This window comes from Pelophylax lessonae (genome assembly GCF_965119305.1).
Source record: "Pelophylax lessonae genome assembly, chromosome: 8".
NCBI classification, from domain to species: domain Eukaryota; kingdom Metazoa; phylum Chordata; class Amphibia; order Anura; family Ranidae; genus Pelophylax; species Pelophylax lessonae.
In genome coordinates this window covers 240,398,300-240,415,858 of record NC_138775.1, presented here as the reverse complement: position 1 = coordinate 240,415,858, position 17,559 = coordinate 240,398,300, and the positions used below count along the sequence as shown (strand labels likewise).

General features: G+C 46.6%; 1 protein-coding gene across 1 annotated transcript in view; it reads left to right on the top strand.

Moving 5' to 3' along the window:
• Positions 1–17,559, top strand: part of ZFYVE9 (zinc finger FYVE-type containing 9) — a 176,434-nt gene that overhangs the window by 125,331 nt on the left and 33,544 nt on the right. The window contains exons 11-12 of the mRNA XM_082264974.1: positions 599–681; positions 9,672–9,776. Coding sequence (XP_082121100.1) covers positions 599–681; positions 9,672–9,776 — 188 coding nt within the window. The remainder of the gene's footprint in view (positions 1–598; positions 682–9,671; positions 9,777–17,559) is intronic.

Below are 17,559 nucleotides of genomic sequence, written 5' to 3'. Positions count from 1 at the left end.
GTGTACACTCACGCAAGGGCTGTGTTTGCCCACAGGAGTTGCATGCATCCCCATGTAGGCAGTCCCATTCATACCAATTGGGACACAGTGGCTGCACAAACTCAACTGCTGCTTCTATTTTGACAGCCATATGGGTGCTTGGTGACCCCAAACACACGGTGGGGTTGATTTACTGAAACTAGAGGGTGCAAAATCTGCTGCAGCTCTGCATAGAAACCAATCCGCTTCCAGGTTTTGTTTTGTCAATGCTTAATTGAACAAGCTGAAGTTAGAATCTGATTGGCTACCATGCACAGCTGTACCAGAGTTTGCACTCTCCAGTTTGAGTAAATAAACCCCACTGTCTGTTTTCAGAGCCGTGCACCCGCACAGCTGTCAAATTGGGATCAGAGGTTGTGTCCGTGCAGCCATTGTGTCCCATTTGACATGAATGAGATTGCCTACATGGGGATGCACAGAACACCTGTGTATCCCTATGCCATCAAACATGGCTACACCCATGTGAACGCAGCTTTAGGCACTCTTATATTGCTTAGTATGACTAGAATCATTACCAGACAGGGTGTGTCCTTATAGATTGTCTTCTGTTTCCACTTAGTGTATCCATGTCCGCTGTTCAGTGTCAGATTCAGAAAGCCTCTGTTTGGAGAGACCGGCCACACAATCATCAATGTCCTGGCTGTGAGTGTCCACACACCATTCTGTCTTCAGCCTGAAGTAATATGACATCCACCTCTGCTTTCTTTTCTCCAACACTTTTTTTACTCTATCCTAATTTCCTTTTCCTCTCTTACACTGACCCTGCATACAGAGGGATTGTTGCATGTCATTTGTGATTCCAATACTAGCAGTTGCTGGATTGGCAGTATACAAGATATAAATGGTACTCAGCAGAGAAAACTGAAAGACCTGCTTTGCATTAAGGTCCATCGCCATGATTTTATGCTAAATACCTGTCTGTTGGAAGCTGTCATTGTCTAATATACAGGCTGAATATTAATTCCTCACCTCACTTGCAAGAATGCTAGACAGATAGTTCACTGCCTTGAAATGAACATGCAATTTGTGAGTCAGACAATGGCTGCCCCAATAAGAAATGTATTTAGTGTGATATGATTTCTTTTAGTTTAATGTTGCATGTCCCCAGTTTTCTTTGAGATGCAAGCCTTACTTTAAGTCTTTGTGTTTGAGCCTGGCATAGTCTCTTTAGCATAATTGTTGCATGACTTGCATATCAGCTGGATACTATGGACAATGATTTTTTTCAAATGTTGGGCTACTTTCATAGTGCTCTGTTGCAAAAACACGGTAAAGGCGCATATTTGTTTTAGCCGTTTTTCTACAGTGTTTTTTTGACGCATTTTAAATGCATTTTTGCCGCATTTCTGGTAAGTTTGCACTTGTAAAAAAGGAAATGTAACAAAAAAAAAGAAAGTTAAATATTGTTCCGCTGGTGCTCAGGAATAGTGTTTCGGTGTTCTATCTCGCATGCGAATTACGTAACGTCACTCCAGCTGACGTTTACATCGATGTCCCTGTCAGAGTGCCCCTTTACATCCGGTGTCCCCATCAGAGTGCCCCTTTACATCCGTTGTCCCCGTCAGAATGCCCCTTTTCATCCGGTGTCCCCCGTCGGAGTGCCCCTTTACATCCGGTGTCCCCCGTCGGAGTGCCCCTTTACATCCGGTGTCCCCCGTCGGAGTGCCCCTTTACATCCGGTGTCCCCCGTCGGAGTGCCCCTTTACATCCGGTGTCCCCCGTCGGAGTGCCCCTTTACATCCGGTGTCCCCCGTCGGAGTGCCCCTTTACATCCGGTGTCCCCCGTCGGAGTGCCCCTTTACATCCGGTGTCCCCCGTCGGAGTGCCCCTTTACATCCGGTGTCCCCCGTCGGAGTGCCCCTTTACATCCGGTGTCCCCCGTCGGAGTGCCCCTTTACATCCGGTGTCCCCCGTCGGAGTGCCCCTTTACATCCGGTGTCCCCCGTCGGAGTGCCCCTTTACATCCGGTGTCCCCCGTCGGAGTGCCCCTTTACATCTGGTGTCCCCCGTCGGAGTGCCCCTTTACATCCGGTGTCCCCCGTCGGAGTGCCCCTTTACATCCGGTGTCCCCCGTCGGAGTGCCCCTTTACATCTGGTGTCCCCCGTCGGAGTGCCCCTTTACATCTGGTGTCCCCCGTCGGAGTGCCCCTTTACATCCGGTGTCCCCCGTCGGAGTGCCCCTTTACATCCGGTGTCCCCCGTCGGAGTGCCCCTTTACATCCGGTGTCCCCCGTCGGAGTGTCCCTTTACATCCGGTGTCCCCCGTCGGAGTGCCCCTTTACATCCGGTGGCCCCAGTCGGAGTGCCCCTTTGCATCCCTTTGGCCCCTTTACATCCGGTGTCCCCATCAGAGTGCCCCTTTACATCAGGTGTCCAGATACGCATAGATATGCATGCGCCATTTGGGACTAATGTCTCAAATTTTTCTAATTACCCACTCATAGGCAAATTAAAGTCACAAGGTCCTGGAGGACTCCTATCTGAAGTCTATACCCATCTTTTAAATGCCACTTTAGCAAAAATCCACTGTGCAATCTAAATGGCAACAAATCATACGAGATTTAGTTCATGAGGATTGGGAAGAGGCTTGTTTCTCTCATTTACAGGTGTCTCCAGCAATTAATACCAAGCTGACACAACTATATATGATACACCAGTCTTACCTTACTCCGGTGAGATTGCATGCTATGCATCGCATACCCACGTCTAACTGTACGTGATATAATCACACAAAAGCTGATTTTGCACATGTAATTTGGGTATGCCCTGTCATAGCTCGTTACTAGAAACCGGTGATGGATCTTCTGTCCTCAGTCTTATCATTACCTGTTCCATGTACTCCTAGAATATGCCTCTTGGGTATTCTAGATGAGGAACAGTGGTAGAGGTATCATAGAGTCTTACTGAAAGAAATTATGTTTCTGGCTCGGAAAGCTATTGCACTCAAATGGATTCAACCCAATCTTCCATCTGTTTGTACCTGAATAAAGATGGTAAATCAAACACTGCCGTATGAAAAATGTGTATATGAACACATGCCCAACAAAATATAATAGGATTTGGGATGTGTGGTGTGCATCTACCCTTACCGTTTCCACTAATTGAGAAGCCCATCGACGTACAGTATAATAACCGTTAGGGTTCAGACTTCTCAAAGTTGATATCTAATACCTGAGAAAGGAAAGGTGACTCATTGTATGCTTTATATCTGTTATTTTATGATCCAAGAAGGCTGTATATACATTTTCAAACAACTTGATACATGTCAGTTTAACTGTATTTTATTATTATGGTGCTCATGTTGAGCATTTTGTTGAAATTGTGACTGTAATGCACATTTGTAATAAAAAGTGTTTAAAAAAAAATAAAATAATCCGCCAATTAAAAATATCCAAAAGGAATAACCTGCCCAATAAGAATAGTTTTCGGTCACGCGAGGCAGAATCTGACATTTAGAGTCTACACCTTCCGCGCTCTCCACCATTTGCCTCTTTTCGGATAATTCCTCTGACAAACTGCACATGCGCAGTGTCATCATCATGCCAGCTGATCGGGATATCAGCTGGAGTGACGTTATGTACTGCATATGTGCAGTTCGTTGGATGCATTAACCGACAAGAGGCATTATTCCATAGAACACCGGTATGAAATATCATCATCCTGTAGTGTGTAGTATGCTTAGAAAAATCGCCACTTTCCTAGTCCAGTCATATGACTAAGCCCCGCTTGGTGGGGTGAAACATGTCAGAGGGCGAGGCTTGTGGAGTGGTGTAAGGCTGAGGCCACCTCACACATGTTAACAACATAGACGGGACTGGGAGAGCGGTGATTTTTCTAAGCATACTATGTGAGTGCGTTTTTAAAGCGGTTTCCATTCATTTCAATAGGGAAGTCAGTTTTTAGTCCGTTCTTTTTTCCTGCACCAAACATGCACCAAAAATGCAGCAAGCAGGACTTGCAACGCAACTGACCAAAAACTCAACTGACCTGCACCTTACCAATGTGTAGAGTTCTATGGTATTTAATGGTCATGCGCATTTCTTCCTCTTATTTCAACGCAAAAGCAGAAGAAAATCAGATCAGTGTAAAAGCAGCCTAAAATTATCATTTCTGTCTTTTACTGCTTTTCATATCTTTTTCCTTCAGTCTTCTCTTCTGCCATGTCTCATGTTCCACATCCACCCAACACTTTTCTCCACTTGCAAAGTAAAGAAACGTGTTGCATCGCTATTGATGAACATCTCCAGCACGCCTTGGCGCTTGGTTGCTGGCCCTTATAAGGCTCTTCAATGCCTCTCAGTTGCACCAAAACAAAGAAAAAAATGAAAGCAATGCATGGATGTGTAGCACAGTGACTGCTGCTGTTCTGGTGTCTGCATGGAGTTTGTGTGTTCTTCCCATATTTGTTCAGGTATCTCTTAGATGCTTTTAGTTTTCAGCCAATCCAAAATATTACTAAGTTAGCTTCAAAGCTTAGGTGGTCTGCTTAGCACCAGGTAGAATAATGAAATATATGGCTAAAAAAATCCCTGCTTCCTTTTTTCCCCCCTCTGTGCTTCACACAGAAAACCATTTACATCAGTCCTGGCCTGTGAAAGCACTTAAAGCTTTTTTTTTACCCTAAAAAAAAAAAAAAAAAATATATATATATATATATATATATATATATATATATATATATATATATATATATATAAATCCTGTTCCTTTAAAGCAGGTTATACAGCACCGTGCTTGCGCTGTGTAACTTTGCCCCTTCTACACCTAAAAAACCAGGCTGATCCTGCTAGTTTCTGCCTTGTACACTGACCACGGAGTATCATGGCTGCTGAGTCCTGACGCCCTGGTCAGTGTACTTGCCGCCGTCATCCGCAGACCTGCTCTCTGCTCTCCTGTGTCTCCTTTGTCCTCCAGCCCCCTCCCCTCCCTGTCTTTCAGCTCAGTGTTATGGCCCGTCCGCCCCTCCTGCTGCTCCAATAACTGGTTGGTATGTTATATAATCCTGTTTGTTTCCTAAGCCTGTGTGCCTCTGTTCCTGTGTTTTTTATTAAAAAAAGTGCTGCCTATACCTGATTGCAGTGTGCTGCTCGGCGATCACGTGACCAGCTGGCTCTCTCTCTCACCTCTCCTCCCGAGTAATGTTAGCAGGGGAATCTTGGCCCTGCCCTCTGCAGCTGTCAGACTGGGAGAGGAGAGAGCCAGTCAGTCATGTGATTGCTGAGCAGCACACCGAAATTCGGTATATACAGCATTTTTTTTTTTTTTTTATATAAAACAGAGGTACACAGGCTTTGGAGATAAACAGAATTATACAAAGTCCTGCAAGTGGCCTAACAACCACTTTAATAAATGTAAGCCCCCACCCCCTACAGTCATACACACATATTAAGAACAAACCAGGTTGAGCAGTTAAGAGGAATATGGGATTTAGAAAAAAAAAAAGTATACTCACCTAGGTGCTTCCATGCCTAGCATAGTCAGTTTCCTTCAGTCTGATGCTGCATCTTTCCCTCGCTGACTCTGCACTGAGAACCAAGCGATCAAGGTCCCCTGATCGCTCAGTTTTCAGCATTTTGTAAATGGAGAGCTGAGAGCTATCAGTCACTGGCTCTCTGCTTTACCCCTTCAGTGCTGACCGGATAGATGGGCTGTGGAGGGGACGGGAGGCGCTGGCTCAGGCTCTCAGCCAGCTGTCGGTCCAGGCTTCTGGGTGGCTCCTGAGCTTGATCCGGCTCTGTGACATCAGCCGACAGCGGTCTTCAGCCCGCTGTCTGCTGAGAGTGGATCACAGGAGTGCAGAACAAACTGCACTGTTGTGATCTATAGAAGTATAGCCAAAATAGCTTTGGCAATACTTCTCCTTTAGCTTAGCATTATATTTTTGGATTGGTTGAAGAAACACATGCATCTGGGGGGATACCTAAACAAATATGGGAAGAAAATACACACTCCATGTAGACACCAGCGCTCACCATGGCTTGTCCATGCAAGGTGGGAAATAGGTCTCCTGAGGTAGCAATAATTTGTAATTGAATTATAAAATCTCTATGTATAACCAAGATGACGTTTCTTTAATTCTACCACCTTGCTTATCCTCTTTCCACTCTGCCTTTAAGCCTAGTATGTATGGTCCTAAGTGTGCAGGCTGTTGCTCTTCACTTGTTCCCCAGCTCTGATCTACAGTGTCTTGAAAAATTATTTATACCCCTTGACATTTTCCACATTTTGTCACGTTACAGCCAAAAACGTAAATGGATTTTATTGGGGTTTCATGTGATAGACCAACACAGTGGCATATAATTGTGAAGTGGAAGGAAAATGATAAATGGTTTTCAAATTTTTTTACAAATAAATATGTGAAAAGTGTGGCGTGTATTTGTATTCAGCCCCCTTTAACCGGTTGCCGACCGCCGCACGACTATATACTGCGGCGGTCAGCCCCGGCCAGGCAGAGTGACGTATCGGTACGTCACTCGCCTGTCACTGACTTGCGAGCCTATAGCGAGCGGGCGCGCGCCCGCCGAGGCGCGCGCCCGCCGCGGCTCGTTCACAGGCAAGTCAGTGCGTGTGACCGGCGGACTCGATGTCCGCCGGCCACACTACGATCGCTCCTGTGAAGGGAGAAAGACAGAGCAGCTTGTGTAAACAAGCTGCCTGTCAGTTCTCCCTGTGTAAAAGTAAAGATCTGACCGTTCTACTATGTAGAACGGTTGATCTTTGCTTTTACACCAATAGCCATGTCCCTACACAGTAGAAAGCACGCCCCTAGGACACACTTAACCCCTCCCTTCCCAATAAAGTTAACCCCTTCCCTGCCAGTGTCATTTTTGCAGTAACAGTGCATATGTATAGCACTGATTACTGCAGTAATGTCACTGGTAACCCCAAAAGTGTCAAAAATGTCAGTCAAGGGTCCGATCTGTCCGCCGCAATGTCGCAGTACCGAAAAAAAAATCGCAGATCGCCGCCATTACGCGTTAAAAAAAAAAACACCAAAAATGACAAAAATCTTTCTCTTTGTTAGTAAACGCGATAACTTTTGCGCAAACCAATCAAAATACGCTTTTTGCGATTTTTTTTACCAAACATAGGTAGCATAAAACAAATTGGCCGAAAAATGTTAAAAAATTTTGATTTTTACTTTTTTTTTTGGGGAATTTCATATAAAAAAATGTGAAAAATATTGTTATTTTTGCAAAATTTACGCTCTTTTTTTGTTTATAGCGCGTGATCAAAAAATCGCACAGGTGATCAAATACCACCAAAAGAAAGCTCTGTTTGTGGGAAAAAAAGGACGTCAAATTCGTTTAGGTACAGCGTCGCACGACCGCGCAATTGTCCGTTAAAGTCACGCAGTAAAAAATCGCAAAAAAACCCCTGGTCCTTTAGCAGCCAAATCCTCCGGGGCTTAAGTGGTTAAGCTCCGTTTACACATATGCATGTTACGTTTGAGAGTTTCAGTAGTGCTTTTTGCTGTGCTTTCCACATTTTTTGCCACGATTTTACCGCAATTTGTATTTTTATGCTTTTTTTAGTGGGAAAATTTGTTCTTGGGCAGGTTTAAAAACGCAAATTGGGGGAAAAAAACGCAGAAAGAAAGCACTGCATGCTTTTCAGCAGCTTCTCCATTGAGGTCTATTGAAGCAAAAAAAGCACCGTTTTGCATTTAAAAAAGTCCCTGACCCGTTCCAAAAAAAAACGCAGATGCACAAAAATGCATTGATGTGAAAGTGTTCCATAGGAACCCATGTTGAAAAAAAATGCCCTGCATTTCTGCAAAAAGCATGAAAAATGCATTGGTGTGAATGGAGCCGAACTCTGATACCCCTAACTAAAATCTAGGTAAACCAATTGCCTTCAGAAGTCACCTAATTAATAAATGGAGTCCCTCTGTGTGTAATTTATTCTCAGTATAAATACAGCTGTTCTGTGAAGCCCTCATAGGTTTGTTGGAGAACCTTAGGGAACAAACAGCATCATGAAGGTCAAGGAACACACCAGACAGGTCAGGGATAAAGTTGTAGAGAATTTTAAAGCAGGGTTAGGTTATAAATACATATCCCAAGCTTTGAAAATTCACAGAGCACTGTTTAATCCATCATCCAAAAATGGGAAGAGTTTGGCACAACTGCAAACCTACAAAAACATTGCTGTCCACCTAAACTGGCAGGCCAGGCAAGGAGAGCATTAATCAGAGTCCCATGGTAACTATGGGGGGAGCTGCAGAGATCCACAGCTCATGTGGGAGAATCTGCCCACAGGACAACTATTAGTCATGCACTCAATAAACCTGACCTTTATGGAAGAGTGGCAAGAAGAAAGCCATTGTTGAAAAGCCATAAAATGTCCTGTTTACAGTTTGTGAGAAGCCATGTGGGGGACACAGCAAACGGGTTGAAGAAGGTGCTCTGGTCAGATGAGGTCAAAATTGAACTTTTTTACCTAAAAGCAAAACACTGTGGCCGAATACTAACTCTGCACACCATCCCCTACCAAGAAACATGATGGTGGTGGCATCATGTTGTGGGGATACTTTTCTTCAGCAAGGACAGGAAAGCTGATCAGAGTTCATGGGAAGATGGATGGAGCCAAATACAGGGCACATATATTTATTTTAGAAGAAAACCTGTTAGAGCCTGCAAAAGACTTGTGACTGGGGCGGAGGTTCACCTTTTAGCAGGATAATGACCCTAAACATACAGTCAGAGCTATATTAGAATGGTTTAGTTGAAAGCATATTCATGTGTTAGAATAGCCCAGTCAAAGTCAAGACCTACATTCAAATGAGAACCTTTGGCAAGAATTGAAATCTGTTGCTCACTGATGCTCTCCATCCAATCTGACAGAGCTTGAGCTATTTTGCAACGAAGAATAGGCAAAAATTTCACTCTCGATGTACAAAGCTGGTAGAGACATCCCCAAAAAAACTTGCAGCTGCAATTGCAGCGAAAGGTGGTTGTAGAAAGTATTGACTGAGGGGGGCTGAATACAAATGCGCGCCACACTTTTCACATATTTATTTGTAAAAAAATTTTGAAAAACATTTATCCTTTTCCTTTCACTTCACAGTAATGTGCCACTTTGTGTTGGTCTATCACATAAAATCCCAATAAAATACATTTACGTACTTGGTTGTAACATGACAAAATGTGGAAAATTTCAAGGGGAATGAATACTTTTTCAAAGCACTGTATTGTGTTGGATTCTTCAGTATTACATAATGTTTACTGACCTCTTGTCCAAGGGAAGGTCGAAACAGCAAATATGTCTGCAATCCTTTGGCATAGCATCATTGAAACCTTCTCAGATATTTTTCTTTCTAATTGTGCCTGAGGGCTTTATTCATCCTTTAAACCCAAGACCATCAGACTCTGAGACCCTATAGCATTGACGACTGTTTCTAGTCAGATTTGCAGAAATGTATTCTTGGAGCTCAATAGTTCAGACTACTACTATTATCATTAGACTATTTTGAAATTAATTCTTCTTTCTGTGGGATCTGAGGCTTATTTAAATATGGAAATATGAATTTATATTAAGAAATCTAGATCATAATGCTTTATCAAGAATACATGGCAGACCTGCTTCACCCCTTTCCGCTCTCACCCTCTGCTTGTATTTTTCACTTCAAGGATTTCCGCAACTACCAGTACACTCTGCCGGTGGTTCAAGGCTTGGTGGTGGATATGGAAGTCCGAAAAACCAGCATTAAAATTCCCAGCAATCGATACAATGAGGTATTTGTTCTTGTGATAGCTATACAGTTCTATAAAGAAAGATACTTTTTCTGCCTTTTCCATCTCAACCTAGCATTGGTTAGGGTTTTTTTTTCTCTTAAGGCTAACTGCACCTTTAAGACTATGTAATATGTCTACCTTGGTAGACCCAGAGCAGGAAGATGAGTCTGCAGGTGCCTAGCATTGTACCTGCAATCCACTGGTTGTGGTTGCAATGCTTAACAGGCCCATTTGCAATTAAAGTAATAACCCCCCCCCTTTTTTTTGTGGGTCTATGAATCCATGCAGGCTGTGCAGCAGGGGTGCTCAATCTTTTGAAGAGTGCGGGCCACTTAAGTGATTTGGTAACCGGTCGTGGGCCACAATGAAGTGAAATGGTTCAGGATTTCTAATTTCTCTTTTTAATAACATAATGAAGATTTTAAACAACAATCAGGATCATCATTTTCCGTGATACCCATCCCCTGTAGATGTTTACCCACTGTTCATTCACAATCGCAAAAATCACATTTCTCTTACGTCCTCCGACAGTCGCCGCCACATCATATTCATCACTAATGGGGTTATTGACCTTTGCTCCGCAGGAGTAGCTAGGCAACAAAATTTATTAATATCAAAGCTTTTAGCATATCCCACCCCTAGGGGGTGGTACCCTCAGTCAATACCTCCCTGCTTCCTGCATTCCCAACTCAGTTTCTAATGCCTAGCTTAGGAGTAGGCTGGCTGTTCCTGTGCTAGGGCTCTCAGTCTCAGCCTCTATTCTCTTTTTGATTTTATTTTGAGTCTTTTTCTCTTTCTTTTACTTAGCTGTTAATTTTCAGCATTGGTTAGCTTCTTCGGATGAAGATGATCGTGCGGAGCTGGGTCTCGGACTGGCCACCCTGGATCCCAGGGCTCAGGGCCAGGGGCTTCCCAGCCTGCCATCGAGCGTTCAGCGCAGGTTTCCCTGGCACATTGAACGACCCATCCCTGTTCGCTGCAGGGATGCTATCTGTGAGGTGGCTACCTCACTGGACGCTGTTACGGTTTCGCACCGCAGTTCCACTGCGTCATGGCTGCGACACTCCCTGTCAGTGCAGCGGTTTGGTCGCTGGAGCAGGCTCCCCACGCCATCCGGACTGGTAAGTGTAACTCTATGTGGGGACCTGTCTATTTGGGTGTCAGTCTTGGACTGTGTGACCCTGCATGTCTGTGTGGCTGCTGAGCTCCCTGTCAGATTCCTGTGTTGACTTGCTGCCTGTGTGTGGGCTGCAAGGGGGGGGGGGGCTCTCCCGCTCTGCTGGGTGAATGCATGAAGCAGTCTGGGTTTAGGCATGCTGTGCGGCGATCGTGCGGGGACCTGCCATTTTTTTGCGGCAGAATTATGGTGGCCGGTCCTGTGTGGTAAGGCGCGGCGTTTTGGCGCCAAACGCCGCCATTTTGGCGGCGATCGATCAGGCCACATGTCGGCGCCATTTTCTATTTGCCTAAGGAATCCTCAGCCGAGCGGCCATGTTTGTGTAGCCTTACATAGGCTTTATAGGGGCGGTCAGTCATTGCATCACTTCCTTTTGCTCTGGGACAGCGATCGGTGGCAGCAGCCTGTGTGATCTCTCCAGGTTTTTACCTTTCCATTTTTCCTGTATTCCTTGCCCAGTGTTCTTATCCCTGTGGGGGTCGGTGTATTCAGTGAGTGCGGTGGGCTGCGCTCGCCGCGATCTTAACCACTTTACCACCGGAGGATTTTCCTGCTAAAAGACCAGGGGGTTTTTTGCGATTTTTTTTTTTTTTTTTTTTACTGCGTGACTTTAACGGACAATTGTGCGGTCATGCGACGCTGTACCTAAACGAATTTCACGTCCTTTTTTTCCCACAAACAGAGCTTTCTTTTGGTGGTATTTGATCACCTGTGTGATTTTTTTTGATCACGCGCTATAAACAAAAAAAGAGCGTAATTTTTGCAAAAATAACAATATTTTTCACTTTTTTTATATGAAATTCCCCCCCCAAAAAAATGTAAAAATCAAAATTTTTTAACATTTTTAGCCAATTTGTTTTACGCTACCTATGTTTGGTAAAAAAAATCGCAAAAAGCGTATTTTGATTGGTTTGCGCAAAAGTTATCGCGTTTACTAACAAAGGGAAAGATTTTTGTCATTTTTGGTGTTTTTTTTTTTAACGAGTAATGGCGGCGATCTGCGATTTTTTTGCGGTACTGCGACATTGCGGCGGACAGATCGGACCCTTGACTGACATTTTTGACACTTTTGGGGGTACCAGTGACATTACTGCAGTAATCAGTGCTATATTTATGCACTGTTACTGCAAAAATGACACTGGCAGGGAAGGGGTTAACTGTATTGGACAGGGAGGGGTTAAGTGTGTCCTAGGGGCGTGCTTCTAACTGTAGTGGGACATTGCTATTGGTGTAAAAACAAAGATCAACGGTTCTACATAGTAGAACCGTCTGATCTTCATTTTTACACAGGGAGAACTGACAGGCGGCTTGTTTACATAAGCCGCTCTGTCTTTCCTCTGTCTTTCTCCCGCTGTACCGGCAATCGTAGTGTGACCGGCGGACATCGGGTCCGCCAGTCTCACTCCCGCACTACTCCGTGAACAAGCCTCGGCAGGCGCGCGCCTCGGCGGGCGCGCGCTCGCCCGCTATTGGCTCTAGAAGGAGTGACAGGCGAGCGACGTAGACCTACGTCACTCTGCCTGGCCGGGGCCGACTGCCGCAGTAAATATACTGTGAGCAGTCGGCAAGTGGTTAAAGGGGCAGTACTCCTTTTTTCCTAATATTGCTGGGGCATGGATTCTCAGGATTGCAAGTTTCCTCCCACCTTGGTGGGGGGCCAAGGGGCTGCTGCTTCCCCCGAGGGGGCTGATCTGGCTACTATTGTGGCAAACTTGGCTGCTCAGGTGCAGATGCTGGTGGCTGATCGATCCACAAAACGGCCCAGAGTGTCTATTTCCTCTGATTCAGAGGGCGAGGGGGCTGCTATGGCTGGAGTGCCCTTCTCAGGGTCTCACTCATCTCTAGACCTTGTGGGGTCTGAGGGGGAGGCTGAGGTGGAAGGGGTTGGTAATTCTCCCCCTGGCTCGTCTGAAGAGCTTGCACTCATGGATGAGTTGGTTGCTTCTATCAAGCAAACGCTGCTTTTGCAGGATGAACCATGTCCTCCTGTTTTGATGTCCTCTTATGAGACGCAAAGGAAACGCAAAACATCGCAGGTTTTTCCTTGCTCTACGGAATTTCAGCGCATGGTTGATGAGCAATGGCGCAATTTAAAGAAGCCTTTTGCTGTGCCGAGTAGGTTCAAACTGCGTTATCCATTTACACCCACCACTGATGAGCGTTGGTGTGTGCCGCCTCAGGTGGATCATGCAGTGGCGATTTTGAATAAATCCACTGCGATCCCCGCTGAGGATACCCCGGTGTTCCGGGACCCTACGGACAGGAGATTGGAGTCCCTGGCCCGTCATGCCTATACGGTTGCTGGTTCTATGCTGAAGCCTATTTTTGCTTCCATTATGGCAGCCCAGGCTATTGCGGATTGGACGCAGGTGCTCAGGTGCACCCTGGTGGCTGACTCTGCTCCACTGACAACTTTGGCTATGGTGGATCAAATTCATCAGGGTGTCATGTATTTGTGTGATGCGGACTTAGATTTGGTCCCTTTGGCTGCGCGTCTTTCAAGTGTGGCGGTATTGAACCGTCGCCTGATATGGCTGAAATGTTGGTCTGTTGACCAATCTTCTGGCAAGACTTTAGCTAATTTGCCCTACGCGGGATCCCGCCTTTTTGGCGAATCATTGGATACTCTGATAAAGGGAAATTCTGGGGGTAAGAACACTCTCTTGCCCCAAACTCACAAAAACAAGTTTGTTCGTGGTAAGAAGAATACCTTGTTTAGGCCCTCTCAGGGGTCCTTTCGGGCCTTTCGGTCGCACTATAAGGGCAAGCCCTTCAAGGGCCAAGGCTCCCAGAAGAAGCCGTGGACAGGTAAGCAGAAGTCCGGCCAGTCCGGGTCTGCTGCCCATAACAATGCGGCCTGAAGGGACGCCCTCACCCGGTTCTGGGGTGGGGGGACGTTTGCTCGGTTTTCTTCAACCCTGGCTGGACCGCATTCGGGACAGGTGGGTTCAGGAAATCGTTCGATCTGGATACAAGATCGAGTTTCTCTCTCGGCCGGCGGGCAGATTTTTCCCCTCAAACCTTCAGCTGACTCCGGAGCGCTTGCAGGATCTGCACCTGGCAGTGCGGGACCTGCGGGCCCAGGGAGTGGTGGTTCCGGTGCCTCATCGGGACAGATTTCGGGGGTTCTATTCCAATCTGTTCACTGTGCCCAGAAAGGAGGGCAAGGTGGGTTTTCACCAAGGTGCTTGCGCCGGTTCTGGCTTTATTGAGAGCCCAGGGCATTTCTGTCCTGGGGTATCTGGACGATATCCTGATTCGGTCTGCGACCAGTCAGGGCCTGGTGACCGACCTGTCCATCATGATGCAGACCCTGCAGGAGTTTGGGTGGACGATAAATTTTCCAAAGTCAACTCTGTGTCCGTCGGTTCGTCTTCCCTATCTGGGAATGATCCTGGACTCTGCTCAAGCGAAGGTCTTCCTGCCGGAAGACAAGCTTCGGAAACCTTCAGGACGCAGTCCAGTCCCTCAGGGACAATCAGTGCGCGTCCCTCCGGCCGTGTATGAGGTGTCTGGGATTGATGGTCTCGGCCTTCGAGGTGATCCCTTTTGCCCAGTTTCACACGCGGGGTCTCCAGGCGGAGATTCTGGCCGAGTGGGACGGGCGACCGCAATCTCTGGGTCTACAGATCTCATTGAGCCATCATACCAGAAGGGATCTTCTGTGGTGGCTCCGGTCCCCGGGGATGTCTTTCAGATGCTGTGTGTGAAGTGGGGGTCCCCAGATGTGGACCTGTTTGCGTCTCGTCTAAACAACAAGGTGAAAAGGTTCATAGCAAGGACGCGCGATCCTCGGGCAGACGCGTTAGTGACGCCCTGCCGTCAGTATCGTCTGATGTATGCCTTTCCACCAATTCAGCTGCTGTCCAGGTTCCTTCGCAGGTTGGCCTCGGAACCGCACACGGTGATTCTGGTGGCGCCGGACTGGCCTCGCTGGTCTTGGTACGCAGACCTTGTGAATCTGGCGGTCGACGCTCCGTGGCGTCTACCTCTTCGAGAAGACCTCCTGTCTCAAGGACCGATATTCCATCCTGCTTTACAGTCGCTGGCTTTAACGGCCTGGCTGTTGAAAGCCAGGTCCTGAAGGATAGGGGTCTCTCCCCTGAGGTCATTCCCACTTTGATCAAGGCCAGGAAGGCCTCTTCGGGGGAAGATTTACTACCGTACTTGGAAGGCGTATTTTGCCTGGTGTGAGTCCAGGGGGTATTCCCCTGGCTCATACTCGGTATCGAGTGTTGGCTTTCCTTCAAACGGGCGTGGACCAGCGTTTGGCGTTGGCCACGATTAAGGGTCAGATTTCTGCGCTGGCCGTTCTCTTTCAACGCCCTGTGGCGTCTAATTCTTTGGTTAGCACCTTTGTTCAAGGGGTGCGACACTTGGCCCCTCCTCGGAGGGATCCTTTACCTCCATGGGATTTGAACCTTGTTCTGTCCGTGTTACAGCATGCTCCCTTTGAAAAGATCAGGGAGATCTCGTTGTCTCTGTTGTCCAAGAAGGTTGCCTTTTTGGTAGCGATCACTTCGGCTCGCAGGGTGTCTGAGCTGGCAGCCTTGTCCTGCAGCTCTCCCTACTTGGTGATTCACTTGGATAAGGTGGTCTTACGACCTAACCCTTCTTTTCTTCCGAAGAGGATCTCGGAATTTCACCTCAATGAGGACATTGTCTTGCCTTCGCTTTGCGCGAAGCTGAAGCATCCAAAGGAGGTGGCTTTGCATTCCTTGGATGTTGTTCGGGCGATCAGGGTTTACCTGTCATCGACTAAGTCCTTTCGCAAGTCGGATTCTCTATTTGTCCTTCCAGAGGGTCCTCGGAAGGGCATGGCAACGTCGGCTGCGACCATCGCCAAATGGATCAGACAGACCATTGTGCAAGCCTATGCTTTGAAGGGGAAGGTTCCTCCTTTCCCTGTGAAGGCGCACTCTACCAGGTCTCTGAGTACATCTTGGGCCTATCGTCATCAGGCTTCTGTGGCCCAGGTGTGTAAGGCGGCGACTTGGTCGTCAGTTCACACCTTCTCCAAATTCTACAAGGTGGATGTTCAGGCATCGGCGGATGCTTCCTTTGTCCGCAAAGTTCTTAGTGCGGCGGTGCCTTAGGGTCCCTTTTTTTTTGGGTCCTTGGCTGTTGGGATGTCTTTATCCCTAGGTTACTTGTTTTCTTGGGTGGTTGCTCCTGTTGAGCACGTTTTTTTCCTGTTGCCCAGTTGGTTTCCTTACTTTGGTAAGGTTCCTTTTTCTCTGATGTGGGTACTGCGTTGCTTTAGGCGCGGGTGCGTTTTTTCCCACCCCTCATGTCTACACTGCTATGGGACGTCCCCATTAGTGATGAATATGATGTGGCGGCGACTGTCGGAGGACATAAGAGAAAACAGAATTTTTGTAAAATCTTACCTGTAAAATTCCTTTCTCTGAGTCCTCCGACAGTCGCCGCCCCCGCCCCTCTTTTGGGGTTTATGTACTCTACTGCTATGCTACTGAAACTTAGTTGGGAATGCAGGAAGCAGGGAGGTATTGACTGAGGGGACCACCCCCTAGGGGTGGGATATGCTAAAAGCTTTGATATTAATACATTTTGTTGCCTAGCTACTCCTGCGGAGGAAAGGTCAATAACCCCATTATTGATGAGTATGATGTGGCGGCGACTGTCGGAGGACTCAGAGAAAGGAATTTTACAGGTAAGATTTTACAAAAATTCAGTTTTCTTATTAACCAGATCACCATTAATCCCACTCTTGTGCTCAGGTGTGACCAGCCTAACCAGTGTTGCAGCATTCACTATTTCAGGGTTTTTGCAGCCATCCCTTTAATTGCCAAAACAAGGACTGTGGACAATATAAACAAGGGGCCTTTGGGATGGATGCAGCTCTTTGCTTGCCTTTATCCAGCCCTTGAGGCATTATTACTGCCACTGGCATCAACAATGGGGCATAATTCCTGCCACTGACACCAACAATGGGCACTATTTATTCCACTGACACCCAACAAATGGGCATATATTCCTTCTGTTAATAATGAAAATGGGGCACCGTTCCTCCCACTGCTGCCAACTATGTCCACCTCTTAATACCAAAGATCAAGCATTGTTCACTCCCACTGGCCACAGTCCGGCTCCCCCTGAAGTCTGAAGAACTGGCCCTTTCTTTAGAAAGTTTGGAGACCCCCTGATCTAAAAAAAAAAAAAAAAAACAGACCAGAAAAAGCATGCCCTAGTAGTGCAATAAACTTCTTTAGTAAGCAAAGAAAAAATGACACACAGTGCACTCATATGCTCCCGTAATGACAGCAAGCTCATTACGCAACTGTGAGAATCCACCTTTAAAACCCCTGTATGGATACCACTAGATGTATTCCACTCAGCTAAAGGCTCCCCCCCAATAGCACCTTATGTATGACAGACACTGGGATAATAGAGGACCAGCAATAATTCAGTAGAACAACATGCGCCCAAAGGAGGCTGTGCGGATTGCCATAGGTTTAAGGTTGTTGGCCAAATCGGACAGCTCCTTGGGTTACGGGTTGAGCATGATTGCTTTATGAAGACCCTACCTTACGTATGTTTTTGAACCAGGTCATATTATGTTTGTTACATTGTAAGAGTGTGTTGCCT